Genomic DNA, 15,773 nt, shown 5'->3' on the forward strand with positions numbered 1-15,773 from the left:
GAATAGGAAGCTTGTATCAACCTCTTCCATTTGCAGTCACGTCCAGACTGAGTGGATGTTCCCTTTCTCATGAGCTGGGCTGGCCAGGCAGCAGTGCACTAGGCACTCTGGGATTGCGTTGTGGGTTCAGGAGGACTTTCACTTAGCATGCTCTCATTTCTGATTCCCATCTAGAGCATTATGATTGAATCAGAATCCTTAAACAATTACATTTTAATTGAATTGATACAGTGTTTCCATATTAGTGGCTGTGGAACTGTTGTGTAATGTGTTAGAGTGGATAGCGTAATGTTTTGTCCTGTGTTTCTATTTGTGTAATGGGCTGCCGGCCATAAGGTTCTTGTTACATCTACGCTATGTGCCTTGGCCCTTCCGGCCAACTGACAGTGACACATGTTACATGTCATAGTTCTGCTAGTTAGCTGAAGACTTAGTTTTAGCCCGTGATTGGATCCTAATCAAAATGCAAGGCCTTCAAGTATTTTCTCCTCCTGTTGCTTGCGGGCAGTGAGTCTGATAGCAGAAGCACGGAGGGGTGAGTTGAGAGATGGCAAGCAACTGCCTGTGAGGTCACTGCGATACGCTAAAAACGCACCAATCTGAGCCCTCTGACCTTAATGGTGTAAGACAAGCCATTGCATTTATGTAGGTGTGTGTGTACGCTGCAGGTAAATTGTCCATAAACAGATACAGAAATAGCTGTACAGGCACCGTGAAAATAACCCAATACCACCCAAACTCAGTAATACAGGGATTTTGTTTTTAATTTTAGGGCTTTTGAGACAAAGATAGAAAGAGGTCATGCAGAAGGATGCTTGTTTGGCCTTTTTCACCACACATATTCCAATACAGTCACTTTTACAAACAGCGAAAGGAGGCACTCTGACCTTGTGTTGTCTATCAGAGCTGCTTTTCATTTTGAGTCCGGATAAACTTTAAACCCATGGGTTTGCGTGAGGTCTTGTGAGGTGACTGAATCACCTGGCTCACACTTCGATGGAGCTCTAATTTTGACACTCCATGCTTATCTCTCTTGGTCATATTTGTCTCATCAAAGATTTTAGTGCCTCTGATGAGTGCAGGAAAGGAGTGTCGTCATCACTGAAGTTATTTGATGTACTTCATTTCTCAAGGCAAACTAAGTTCAACTTCTGTGTACAGAAAAGCAACTGTGCATTTTTGGCACCGGTAAACTTACTTACTTAATTACAATAACTAATCCGATCATGAATCCAAATCCTGTTGTAACCAGATAATGCTTATAATGGAATCGGTTTCAATTTTTTTTTTAATCATGTGTTCATTGGCTATGTTAACAGGCTAAGTCCATGTGAAATGGTGAATGAATGAGGTGTGTAACACACCACTTACTCCTCTCTCTCTCTGACCCTCTCGTGACAGATCTTCCATATGACCTATGACCTGGCCAGTGCAGTGATGCGTATCTTCAACCTGATTGGTATGATGCTGCTGCTGTGTCACTGGGATGGCTGTTTGCAGTTCCTGGTTCCCATGCTGCAGGACTTCCCCCAGGACTGTTGGGTCTCTCTCAACAAGATGGTGGTAAGTGCTGCTTAATACACACTCTAGAGTATAGTTCGATCCGGTACTCTAGGGGCCAATTCCTGGATACCAGACTGGACAACCGGGCAGACGTTTGGTATTTTACGTAAATATTTGCATTTCCAATAAGTCTTATATGTTACATTTGGTATGGTTAATTAAGACAGAAACGATCGGAGGGACGTTGGACCGTGACCGTCTAGCAATCCAAAGGTTGCGTGTTCTAGACGTGTCAGGGACAACTGTAGCATTTGAGCTAATCCATATTCTAACCTTAACCCAATTCATCTAACTTTTTTACTTCATTTTCTGAACCTTTGTCGTTTTAGTTCCCCTGACTTTTTACATAAATTATCCTAACCTTTGTTGATATTTATCCACCAATGCAAATTCTCCCTGTAATTCTCCTTTGTTGTTACCATGCAACAAGCAACTTGGTTTCAGAGAAGAACGTATAATACTATACGTCCTTTAATTTGTATGATATATATATATTGTACGACCGCTATTCCATTCGTAATGTAACCTAACGGAGTGTAATGTTTCGTACTAAATGGAGGGGAACAGATTTACATTCCAAATCTTACGAATTGCCCTGAGGCTAGGCTGCAGACACAGATGAAGCCTATTCCTGGACTAAAAAACACTTTCAGTGGTGATTCTCCACGGAGCATGCTTTATAGTCCAGGAGTAAGCTTAATCCCGGTCCGGAAAATCAACCATTCAAGTGCTGCCGTGAAGGAGTATTTCCTACCTCAAAAGAGGTCTGAGGTAGACGCTCATCCAAAATACCAGTGCTGGGAAAAGCAAGAATCCCAAGGCACAGACCGTATTAGAGTGAATATATTGTCTTTATTGAGACAAAACATTAATGGACCAACAGGTGTTTCCTAACCAGCTCCTGCTAAGAACGACACACTCACCCAGGCCTGCAGTAAACAAGCAATTATAGTAGTACTCAAGAGGCTTGTTGAAGGTTTGTTCTAGTCTCAGGCTCTCTCTAGTCTCAGGCCCGGACCCCAATCATTCAGCACACGACGCTTCCTCGTTGTCAGAAAGGAAGATAAAAAGGCCCTGTCATTCTCTCTCGGCACTCCGTTCCTTTTCTTTGCTCTGATGTCTGTGGACTCACAGATGATTCGTTGCTTGTGTCTACCTGCAGACTCCTCATAGAGAGAGGAGGCTGACAACACTACAGAGAGAATAAAGACAGAAGACGTGAACAGGCAGGGGGCATGTTGCAACAACACACCGGTCTTCTACTTCTCTTTCTCCAGATATCATAGTGCTAGCAATCCATCAGCCCTCACAAGTCATAAATCTCTGGCTGAGTGCTCACAGACAAATGTGTTTTGAACAGGCTGAGGGCTAGCATGACTGAGGATCAACATAGATGCACCTGACTCAGAGATTCAACACATTGCTTGGTTCTGAGGTCCTTGATGATCTTCTTGGCTTTCCTTTGACACTGGGTGCCATGGATGTCCTGGAGGGCAGTGTGTCCCCGGTGATGCGTTGTGTTGAACCAGCCCGACAGGATGCTCTCAATGGTGCATCTGTAGAAGTTTGTGAGGGTCTTAGCGGCCAAGCTGTTGCACCTTCTTCATCACACTGTGTATGTTCCCGCTGGCATCTAGCCCCCTCTGGCCTATACAACCCCTCCCATCTGGGAACAAAGTCTTTCTGGGGTCTGGGGCCATACCGAGTTAAAAAGGCATTTTTCAGCCCTACTCTCTGTCCAATAAATTGCAGTGATCCGATATGTTTAAACGTGTGTGTATGCCTGCATTCCTGTGTATTGATGAGCCCCGTGCCTCTCCTGTGCCCTCCTCTGGGGTTGAGGAATAGAGTTCACCTGAAATGGAGGAGCTTTAGCAGACAGGTGGTGTGACTGACTGGGACTCCCGTACAGCTGAGAGAGTAGCTGGCAGCCCCAAAACCACCACCCCAGGTCTTCAGGACCTTTATTGCCATGCCATTACAACAAACAGCCATGCCATAAGCACTGTCATGCCATATGCACTGTCATGCCATAAGCACTGTCATGCCATAAGCACTGTCATGCCATAAGCACTATCTAACAACACAGGAGACACATTTATGTTCTACAAGCATAGAGTAACCTGCAACCTGTTGAGTTGCCTTAATGATATTGCTGTGCTGTAACATAAAACTCCAATGGGTAAAAACACAAATACTTCTGCACATGCTAATTCCAAGTCCAAATAAGAAAGTATTGAGACATGTCCATGTGAAAACAAATAGTTCAGGCAGGAACTAAAAGGGCCACCCAAGCCACAGCCTGTTCATCCTGCTACCATGTAGAATACGGGGACAGTACAGGTGCATCAAAGCCGGGAATGACAGAAGCTATTTCTCAGTCTATCTCCAGTCAATCAGACTGTTAAACAGTCACCACTAGCCGGCCCCCGCCCAGTACCCTGCCCTGAACCTTACTGTTCTAGTCGGCTACCACCCAGCACTCTACCCTGCACCTTAGAGACTGCTGCCCTATGTACAGAGTCATTGGGAAAGGGAAAGGGGGATACCTAGACAGTTGTACAAATGAATGCCTTCAACTGAAATGCGTAAGACACAATTAACCCAACTCCTCTGAATCAAGAGAGGTGTGGGGGGCATTGCCTTAATCGACATCCACGCCTTTGGCGCCCGGGGAACAGTGGGTTAACTGCCTTGCTCAGGGGCAGAACATCAGATTTTTATCTTGTCAGCTCGGGGATTCGATCCAGCAACCTTTCGGTGGTCACTTTAATAATTTTTACATACTATTTCACCAAATGTATATGTACAGTACGAGTTAAAAGTTTGGACCTACTTATTTCAGGGTTTTTCTTTATTTATTCTTTATTTATTCTTTATTGTAGAATAATAGTGAAGACATCAAAACCATGAAATAACACATGGAAAAATGTAGTAACCAAAAAAAGTGTTAAACAAATCAAAATATATTTTGTATTTGAGATTCTTCAAATCGCCACACTTTGCCTCGATGACAGCTTTGCACACTCTTGGCATTCTCTCTCAACCAGCTTCATGAGGTAGTCACCTGGAATGCATTTAAATTAACAGGTGTGCCTTGTTAAATGCTCATTTGTGGATTTTCTTTCCTTCTTAATGCATTTGAGCTAATCAGTTGTGTTGTGACAAGGTAGAGGTGGTATACAGAAGACAGCCCTATTTGGTAAAAGACCAAGTCCATATTATGGCAAGAACAGCTTAAATAAGCAAAGAACATCATTACTTTAAGACATGAAGGTCAGTCAATCCATAAAATGTCTAGAAATGTCTGAAGTTTCTTCAAGTGCAGTCGCAAAAATCATCAAGTGCTTATGATGAAACTGGCTCTCATGAGGACCACCACAGAAAAGTAAGACCCAGAGTTACCTCTGCTGCAGAGGATAAGTTCATTAGAGTTACCCGCCTCAGAAATTGCAGCCCAAATAAAAGTAACAGACACATCTTAATAGAGGAGGCTGCGTGAATCAGGCCTTCATGGTCAAATTGCTGCAAAGAAACCACTACTAAAGGACACCAATAACAAGAAGAGACTTGCTTGGGCCAAGAAACACCATCAATGGTCATTAGACCGGTGGAAATCAAACCTTACGTATGGGTGGTCCCAGTAGCTGAAAGGATGATCTCTGCATGTGTGGTACCCACCGTGAAGCATGGAGCCTGCATTGCTTGCTGTTTGGGGGTTTAGGCTGGGTTTCTGTACAGCACTTTGAGATATCAGCTGATGTAAGAAGGGCTATATAAATACATTTGATTTGATGGAGGAGGAGGTGTGATGGTGTGGCGGTGCTTTGCTGGTGACACTGTCTGTGATTCATTTAGAATTCAAGCCACACTTAACTAGCATGGCTACCACAGCATTCTGCAGCGATACGCCATCCCATCTGGTTTGCGCTTAGAGGGGCTATCATTTGTTTTTTAACAGGACAATGACCCAACACACCTTCAGGCTGTGTAAGGGCTATGTGACCAAGACGGATAGAGATGGAGTGCTGCATCAGATGACCTGGTCTCCACAATCACCTTACCTCAACCCAATTTTGATGGTTTGGGATAAGTTGGACCGCAGAGTGAAGGAAAAGCAGCCAACAAGTGCTCAACATATGTGGGAACTCCTTCAAGACTGTTGGAAAAGCATTCCAGGTGAAGCTGGTTGAGAGAATGCCAAGAATGTGCAAAGCTGCCATCAAGGCAAAGAGTGGCTACTTTGAAGAATCTCAAATATAAAATATATTTTGATTTGTTTAACCCTTTTTTGGTTGTAACATGATTCCATATGTGTTATTTCATAGTTCTGATGTATTCACTATTGTTCTACAATGTAGAAAATAGTAAAAAATAAAGAAAAACCCTTGAATGAGTAGGTGTGTCCAAACGTTTAACTGGTACTGTATATGCTGTATTCTAGTCATGGCTTATACTATATAATTTATTTTTGTATTTTTCTGGATTATGTGTGTATTGTTATTTTTTTTATTGCTAGATATTACTGCACTGTTGAAGCTAGAAACCGATGCATTTCGCTGCACTTGATTTGATTTAAACTAAAAGAGCTGTATGTTCCAGGTCTCTAGTCCCAGATGGCCACCATTACCCCATAGTAGAGAGCAGTGAGATGGTGGAGGGTGGCTCTATCTCTCCCACATCTCCCCTCAGACTGGCCTGGGCCTGGGTGGACTGTGCCTGCCTGGGTAGACTGCTCCACTACTACGTGCCAGCTCTACATCACTGTCTCTGAACCAGGCCCAGGATTATGGCAAGCGCAGACGTTGACTCAGTGTCTCTTACTGTGCAGTAATTGTGTTTGGCCCCCTCCCCTACCTCCCTCCTTGATTTGGGATGATGGTAGCTAGGGTGCAGTGCTGTGTGTGTATAACACACACACACACACACACACACTCTGAGTGTACGTCGCGTACGCCTCTCGGTCCTGTTGATGTTCTGTTCCTCTGAGCTGGGCCCCTACCCTGTGTACTCCATGCCAATTTCCATGAGAACAGTCGTCCTGGGCGATCGGGTGCAGGCAGGCGCAGGCTGGCTGGCATCTCCCAGCAACCAAGGTCAGCATTTCTCTGGAGGCGGATGGCTTCAAATGAGAGACGCAGCGTTAAATGATCCATCTCCCTGCCACTCGAGACTTGTTCACTTCGAGTGGCTGCCTGTCTACTCACTGCATCCTGGTCTGCATCCTTCATGCTGATCAGAGAACAGGGACACACACATCTCTGTGGCCACAATACTTTAAACATTTTTGACGGTTTGACTGTATTTTATGTTTTTGAATAATAACAGTTCTACATTTGCTTTATGAGTGGTCTATGATCATAGGGTGGCAACACATACAGTTGAATTTGGAAGTTTACATACACCTTAGTCTAATACATTTAAACTAAGTTTTTCACATTTCCTGACATTTAATCCTGGTAAACATTCCCTGTCATAGGTCAGTTAGGATCACCAATTTATTTTAAGAGTGTGAAATGTCAGAATAATAGTAGAGAGAATTATTTATTTCAGCTTTTATTTCTTTCATCACATTCCCAGTAGGTCAGCAGTTTACATACACTCAATTAGTATTTGGTAGCATTGCCTTTAAATTGTTTAATTTGGGTCAAACATTTAAGTTAGCCTTCCACAAGCTTCCCACAATAATTTGGGTGAATTTTGGCCCATTCCTGACAGAGCTGGTGTAACTGAGTCAGGTTGGTAGGCCTCCTTGCTCGCACATGTTTTTTCAGTTCTGCCCACACATTTTCTATAGGATTGAGGTCAGGACTTTGTGATGGCCACTCCAATACCTTGACTTTGTTGTTCTTAAGCCATTTTGCCACAACTTTGGAAGTATGCTTGTGGTCATTGTCCATTTGGAAGATTCATTTAGAAGACTCATTTGCGACCAATCTTTAACTTCCTGACTGATGTCTTGAGATGTTACTTCAATAAATCCATATAATTTTCTTTCCTCATGATCTATATTGTGAAGTGCACCAATCCCTCCTGCAGCAAAGCACCCCCACAACATGATGCTGCCACCCCTGTGCTTCACAGTTGGGATGGTGTTCTTCGGCTTGCAAGCCTCCCACTTTTTCCTCCAAACATAAGGATGGTCACTATGGCCAAACGGTTCTATTTTTGTTTCATCAGACCAGAGGACATTCCTCAAAAGTATGATCTTTGTCCCCATGTGCAGTTGCAAACCATTGTCTGGCTTTTTTATGGCGGGTTTGGAGCAGTGGCTTATTCCTTGCTGAGCGGCATTTCAGGTTGTGTCGATATAGGACTCGTTTTACTGTGGATATAGATACTTTTGTACCTGTTTCCTCCAGCATCTTCACAAGGTCCTTTGCTGTTGTTCTGGGATTGATTTGCACTTTTTTTCACCAAAGTACGTTAATCTCTAGGAGACAGAACGAGTCTCCTTCCTGAGCGATATGGCGGCTGCATGTTCCCATGGTGTTTATACTTGCGTGGGTGAAAAAAATGTTTTAATGACTCCAACCTAAGTGTATGTAAACTTCTGACTTCAACTGTACATTCTAAGTTATTTCAATGGCTCTGTCTCCTTTCTGATTGTTTTATACTGTTTAATTTAATTTCAACCCCCCCTCCCAAATAAGCATTTTCATAACTTTCTGCATTCCCTGCACTTGTTTGAGATTATTTCCACACTGCCATGTTGGTCTGCACAATATGTGCAGAACATAGAGTCCGAACTATTAAAATTGCGATTTGACTTGCAATTTAGATCAAAACACTTGGGTAAACTGTTGGAAAAAGGGGAATACAATGATTGTTATAATTCTATAGTTAGAATGTAACAATAGGCACTTTGAATACAGTGTTGTTTGACATTCGTTTCACAACGAATGAAAAAGCTAGGGTGGCATTATTGTGACAGGGTAGGAACCAAAATGTTGGTCAGTGTTTCCAAGGAGACCCTTTAATCTTTGTCTTCATTAAATGAAATACAGCTGACATATTCATGCTTTGCCTATTTCTCTCTGATTTAGAAGATACTAATGCACAAACAACCAGCTAGCCAGCTAACTAGTGAAAAGCAACTGGAGCAAACATGATTTATTGTAGCCACAACTTGCTAAGAAAAGACAAACTAGCTGTTTGCAGACAGTAAGATACACAAACTAAGTGTAATTATAGAATACTTGTGGATTTATATTAGGAAGCAAAGTAGAATGGAGCAATGTTGTCAGTCTTGAACATGCAGACTGAAGAGTGAACAGCAAATGGTTGAGAAACGACAACTGCGCTCCTCGAGTCACGTGGCAGGGTGGGGCTTGTTGGGAGAGAGACAAATTAAGTATAGCGAAGTAACCTATACAAACGGTCGAGTCACGTGGCAGAGTGGCGTGTCACATTTAACAAACCAAACAGTGAAATACCGTTATAGAAGTAAAAACACAAGCCGGTCCTTGCAACAATACAATTCTTCAGTATAGTAAAATATGGTATTCCGCCCAGCTGTAACACACACACAAACACACAGGAAGCCACTTCTCCAGGTCCCTACTGGGCTAATTCACTGAGCCAGAGCATCAGGTGTGGGAGAGGCTTTCCTCCAACTATCTTAAGGCCCCGTGGGAGAGAATTACCAGGAGGTCCCTTCATCAAACAGCCAGTCAAATCAAATGTATTTATAAAGCCCTTCTTACATCAGCTGATATCTCAAAGTGCTGTACAGAAACCCAGCCTAAAACCCCAAACAGCAAGCAATGCAGGTGTAGAAGCACGTTGGCTAGGAAAAACTCCCTAGAAAGGCCAAAACCTAGGAAGAAACCTAGAGAGGAACCAGGGGTGGGGGGTGGCCAGTCGTCTTCTGGCTGTGCCGGGTGGAGATAACAGAACATGGCCAAGATGTTCAAATGTTCATAAATTACCAGCATGGTCAATTAATAATAATCACAGTAGTTGTCTAGGGTGCAGCAAGTCAGCAAGTCAACATGTTAATATACCTGACCCTCCCTGATCTGACCACTGATAGCAGGTAGCCTAGCGGTGTTCGGCCAGTAACCGAACGGTTGCTAGTTTGAATCCCCGAGCCAACTAGGTCGAGCAAGGCAATTAACCCTAATTGCTCCAGGGTTGCCATTGGGTGTCTTGGGGAGTTGGGATTTCCAATTCACACATGAGTATGATACACACTTGGTACTTTTCTGAAATAGGACAAATATAAGCACCCACCTCATTGTTATTAGATACGGACTGTTCTGCTATAAGCCAGGATTTAGGTTTATAGCCACCTGATCAAATTAAATAAAAATGTCCTCTCTGTTATGAAGCCCAAGTCAGGGCCAGGTGCTTTCATCTCATATACCTTATCCTGTATGGCTCTTAGGTCAATGGAATTATAATAAAGCACTGGATCATCTCACTATCCATCTGTCCTTTATAATCTTAGACCTGAGGTAGAGTAATCCGGATCTCATGCCAGGGTTCCTCTGGCTAGAAGATGCAGGGCAGCCAGGGAAAATACAGTTACTAAGATGAGACTTATATCTCCCTCTCTAACTTTAAGCATCAGCTGTCAGAGCAGCTTACCGATCACTGTACCTGTACACAGCCCATCTGTGAATAGCACACCCAACAACCTCATCCCCATATTTGTATTTTTTTGTTGTTGTTGCTCTTTTGCACCCCAGTATCTCTACTTGCACATCATCATCTGCACATCTGTAACTCCAGTGTTAATGCTAAATTGTAATGATTTTGCCTCTATGGCCTACTTATTGACTTACCTCCCTAATCTTACTACATTTGCACACACTGTATATAGACTTTTTCCATTGTTATTGACTGTACGTTTGTTTATCCCATGTGTAACTCTGTTGTTTTTGTCACACTGCTTTCCTTTATCTTGGCCAGGTTGCAGTTTTAAATAAGAACTTGTTCTCAACTAGTCTACCTGGTTAAATAAAGGTGCAATATATATATGTGTGTATTTTATTTATTTAAAAAAAACTATATACACACACATACACATACAGAGCCTTCAGACAGTGTTCACACCCCTTTACTTTTTCCACATTTTGTTGTTACAACCTGAATTTAAAATGTATTAAATTTACATTTTGTGTCACTGATCTACACACAATACCCTATAATATCAAAGTGGAATTTTGTTTGTAGAACATTTTCGATATTAATAAAAAATGAAAAGCTGAAATGTCTTGAGCCGATAAGTATTCAACCCCTTTGTTATGGCAAGCCTAAATAAATTCAGGAGTTAATATGTACTTAAAATGTACTTAACATATCACAAATGTTGCATGGACTCATTCTGTGTTCAATAATAGTGGTTAAAGTAATAATGTAATATATTAAACTTTTATCCAAAGCAATTTAGTTGACAAAAAAATAAATTATATATATATATAACATATAATATTTCACATTTATTTAACCAGGTAAGTCAGTTGAGAATAAGTTCTCATTTACAACTGCGACCTGGCCAAGATAAAGCAAAGCAGTGAGACACAAACAACAGAGTTACACATGGAATATCCCTTTACGCATGGTGAAGTTATTTGTTAGGCTATGAATGGTGTATCCATACACCCAGTCTCTATAAAGATACAGGCACCCTTCCTAACTACGTTGCCGGAGAGAAAGGAAACCACTCAGGGATTTTACAATCAAGACAATGGTGATTTTAAAACAGTTAATAGTTTAATGGTTGTGATATGAGAAAACTGAGGATGGATCAACAACATTGTAGTTACCCCAAAATACGAACCTAATTGACAGAGTGAAAAGAAGGAAGCCTGTTACAGAATACAAATATTCCAAAGCGTGCATCCTGTTTACAAGGTAAAGCATTGCAAAAAATGTGGCAAAGAAGTTAACTTTTTGTCCTGAATGCAAAGCATTACATTTGGGCCAAACCAACACAACACATCACTGAGTACCACTCTTCATATTTTCAAGCATGGTGGTGGCTGCATCGTGTTATGGATATGCTTGTCATCGGCATTGCAAACATTACATAGTATGTTGTGTAGATCGTTGGCCAAAAATGACAATGAAATCCATCGTATCCCCCTTTGTAACGCAACAAAATGTGGAAAAAGTCAAGTGGTGTGAATACTTTCTGAAGGCACTGTATGTGCGCGCACACACACACACACACACACACACACACACACACACACACACACACTCACACTCACACCCCCTCCCACAGAGCCACAGGAAATACCCTTGTTTCAATGGCTAATAAGGATATCCTCCATTTATTAAATGACTGAATCCATTAGAGTGGCTCAGCATCTCAACCCTCCTATCATGCCTACCCATGGCCCTTAGGGATGGTAAAGATGGCTGTACAAGTTTAGGCATCTGACATGGTGAATGTAGCTGAAGAAAGAGCCTTTTACTCAGCTCTCACTGTTATCCATCTATGAAGGCAGGCCACTCAGAGGTTAAACGTAAGCTCCGAGGCACCGCGCAGAAGTGAGGGAGCAATGGTGACAAAAAGTCCACAGACACACACACCCACACACACACACATACGCCTGCGCACACATACCCACGTACACACACACACACCACGACCCCTCCTCCCTTCTCCTTCCACATCTTACCTCCCTCCAGGATCTTGGAACAAATCTGTGTTTATCTCTGATTATGCCATCATAGATCATGCACAACCCATACTGCATGAGTGCTCCTCTCTGTAAATGGATTATGTACAATTAGGCTTTGCCCCTGTTCCTTTAGCTGGGGAATGACTAATGCAATGGATGGGGGAGATTATCCTCTGTATTGCTGCTGAATTGTGAATAACAAAACAGAGCTCAGTGGCGTGCATCATGTAGTGAAAGGTGTAGAGTTTGATCCTAAGTGACGGTTGTACACTAGACTGGGGGATTTGATTTTCTCTAGCATTTTCACCTTCTCCTTGGCAGAGAATGTTGGGTTGTAGCCTGCTTCAATGGAGCTGTCGTGTGTATTCCACACTATCCCTTAGAGCCAATCCCTTATGAGCTGGGTCCACATGTCACCCATTGTCATTGTAATGGGTTATTTTTAGTGGAAAGTGTATGCCTATATCATATCGGTGTGAGAATCAGAGTACAGAACAGAGATGATTCACCTGCTCCTGTCTAAACACCAGGCTGTCTGTTGACGTTATTGCTGTGGGGATTGGGGACTATGTTTCATCATTTGATCACAAATCTGAGCTCCCGTACCTGTAGGATGGATGCATGTTCTAATAGATTATCATTTCTGTCAACTCCCTGTCGCTATGGAAGCAGTAATGGCGCGGTGCGACACACACAGGCACACATCACATACATACACAGTGCGGTGGGTAAAATATGGTATTGTCCTACCGAGACAGAGAAAATGGATGTGTCAGTACTGTGGAGGATGTTCAGTCATCTGCACTGGGGATTGGGTCTTTAGATCACAGGCGCTGTGTGTGTGTGTGTGTGTGTGTGTGTGTGTGTGTGTGTGCTGTGCTCAGTTCCTCAAACTCGGGGTGCAGTGAGGCAGCATATAGACGTTAGTATAAAAGCCTGGGTGAACATTGTAAATTCAGATAAGCTACTGCAAGCAGGCCGAGCCAGAGCAGCTCGCTACATCTCCCTGTCACATTTCTTAAAGGCATGACTTTATCTGAATGTATTCCTTTGTCATCCATGTTGGACAGTTTCTCTGGTTCTGACAGAGTTATTGTAGCTACCTGCACATGTCAGTCAAACAGGCCTGGTGGTAGGGAGTATACATATCCAGGCTGTATCACATCCGGCCGTGAGAGTCCCATAGGGCGGCACACAATTGGCCCAGCGTCGTCCGGGTTTGGCCGGGGTAGGCCGTCATTGTAAATGAGAATTTTTTTCTTAACTGACTTGCCTAGATAAATGAAGGTTAATATATATATATATATATATATATATATATATATTTCATCAGACAATATTTCAGCTCAGTCTGAAGACTACAGTCCACAATAGTGAACATTCGCTGCTAATTCTGTCCTGATCTGGCATTGGATGAGTGCGTGTGTTTGTGTGTGTGTGTGTGTGTGTGTGTGTGCTATTTCCGGCTCAGAGTTTGGAGCTCAGGGTGACGGGTTGCTGCTGCTGTTTGCCTGGCAGGCATGCACTGTAGGCAGCATGCTGATAGACCAGGGGGACAGAGAGAGAAAGAGAGAGAGAGAAAGAAAGAGATGCAGCTCTGCCTCTATTGCACAGCCAAGGTATTGGGACCAGGTCTGAGGCTAAAGCTGCCCCTAGCAAAGAGAGAGAGAGAGGGAGGTTCCATATGAGGACACACAAATGCATCTCCATCTCTGCTTTGGCTCTTTACTGGCAGTCCCTCCTCAGTGCTGACTGCTGAGTGCTCCCAAGATCTCATCTCATCTCATCACCATGCAATTCCACACAGTACCTATCTGTCCTCTTCCATTATTACTTTCCATCCAATTCGCTCTGTCACATTTCAAAACAATCTGATGGTGCCTCGCACTAATTTCTCCTGATTTCCACCCCAACTCCTCTCCCAACTAAAGCATTTTGAATTGAATGCAAATAGAGTTCAAAGAAATTCAAAACAGATACAATCCGATCCAGAAGGAGTCAACCGTTGATAGTGGAGACTGCTCTGTTGGCCTCGGCTCTCTACGGCATGCAGATAGCTCTGTAAAGCATGTCCTGATCTCTGTTTTTTTTTAATGTCTGTTTGTACTTAATGTTTTCATGTTTATATGTTCACCTGCCAGGGGACTGCAGATGTAAATGTCTGCTAAAGCTGGTGCAACGGGTCACTTCTCTTACTCTGAGACGTATGTTTTGTTGTACATTGTACCTGCCAAATAAACGGAATAACTAATACCGCCAGGCCAGTCTAACTCTGAACCAAAAGCACTGTAGATGGCAGAGGAGAAGATTAACAGTGACATTTCCCTGGATGAGTAAACCTGTAGCCAGGCAGCATTTCTCAGTCAGTGTTGCTGTTTATGGCTGAGTAGACAGCGTTTATAATGACTCTAACATGACTAGTCTCACTGTATACACAAATCAAAGGCAGAGTGGAGGAGGCAGATGTAATGGCTCCTCATTAGAGCCCAGTCTGAAGAGGCCTTCTATACCTGAGTCAACAACACTATGGTGGAGTGATTAGGCCTTCAACAAGCAGCAAGCTAGTACAATGGAGCCAAACTCCTTACCTACTCCAGAGGAGAGATCGCAGCTTTCTTTCAGGAACTTTCTCATACCCCCCCCCTCTCTCTCTCTTTCTCTCGCTCTCTTTTTCTCTCTCTTTTTAAAGGCTTTCTATTTTAGACTTTTAGGTTGGTATCATAGTCATGTTTTTTGCACAGTGAGATTGAAAATGTTGTTTTAATGCAATGTTATTCTTTCTATATAATATCCTCTTTTGTAACAGAACCCCTGTTTTTTCTCTCTCCCAACAGAATGACTCGTGGAGCGAGCTGTACTCCTTTGCCCTGTTCAAGGCCATGAGTCACATGCTATGTATCGGTTACGGGCGCCAAGCCCCAGAGAGCATGTCTGATATCTGGCTGACCATGCTCAGTATGATCGTGGGCGCCACCTGCTATGCCATGTTCATTGGCCATGCCACCGCCCTCATCCAGTCCCTGGACTCATCCCGGCGCCAGTACCAGGAGAAGGTAAGACCGCCGTCGATGAGGACCAAGCCATGTGACCAGGAGAAACTCAGAGCCATAGACATAGGTTATTAGTACGGCCTAGAGTTTTCCCTGGTCAAGTCACGTAGTCAGGAAAATCCCTGTCCCTACCAGCATCCACCAGTCTGTGTCGTCAGATCAAAGCATGTGGTCAAGTCTCTTAAGAAGGAGAACACTGCTCTATAAGGACATTGCAGCTGAGTCTCCATGGAGTTCTTAGATACTGGGTGATCTGGTGGAGTATTATTCAGTCTGTCAGCAGCACGTCCCCCTGGCCTGCAATCATTTGCCAGGCTTTGTTGTCTAATTGCAGCATCTGGCTAATGTTGAGAACAGAGGAGAACAGTGCCTCCGACTCCGCTTCTGTCATCTACTGTTTGGCTTCTCTTCAAGACCTGAGACAGGATTCCATCCTGTCTCTAGTTTCTGTCCCTCTGTCTCAGTCTCCAATACCTTTTTGTTATTATCTTGGAGAGATAATCATCCTGTTTTCTGGTTCACA

The 15,773-nt window shown here is 43.2% G+C and overlaps 1 protein-coding gene across 1 annotated transcript in view; it reads left to right on the forward strand.

The window, feature by feature from the left end:
* Positions 1 to 15,773, forward strand: part of LOC135512758 (potassium/sodium hyperpolarization-activated cyclic nucleotide-gated channel 2-like) — a 74,034-nt gene that overhangs the window by 8,160 nt on the left and 50,101 nt on the right. Inside the window, exons 3-4 of the mRNA XM_064935103.1 lie at positions 1,402 to 1,563; positions 15,035 to 15,253. Of these exons, the coding sequence (XP_064791175.1) occupies positions 1,402 to 1,563; positions 15,035 to 15,253 (381 nt within the window). The remainder of the gene's footprint in view (positions 1 to 1,401; positions 1,564 to 15,034; positions 15,254 to 15,773) is intronic.

The sequence above is a fragment of the Oncorhynchus masou genome, chromosome 24 (genome assembly GCF_036934945.1).
Source record: "Oncorhynchus masou masou isolate Uvic2021 chromosome 24, UVic_Omas_1.1, whole genome shotgun sequence".
Classification (NCBI taxonomy): domain Eukaryota; kingdom Metazoa; phylum Chordata; class Actinopteri; order Salmoniformes; family Salmonidae; genus Oncorhynchus; species Oncorhynchus masou.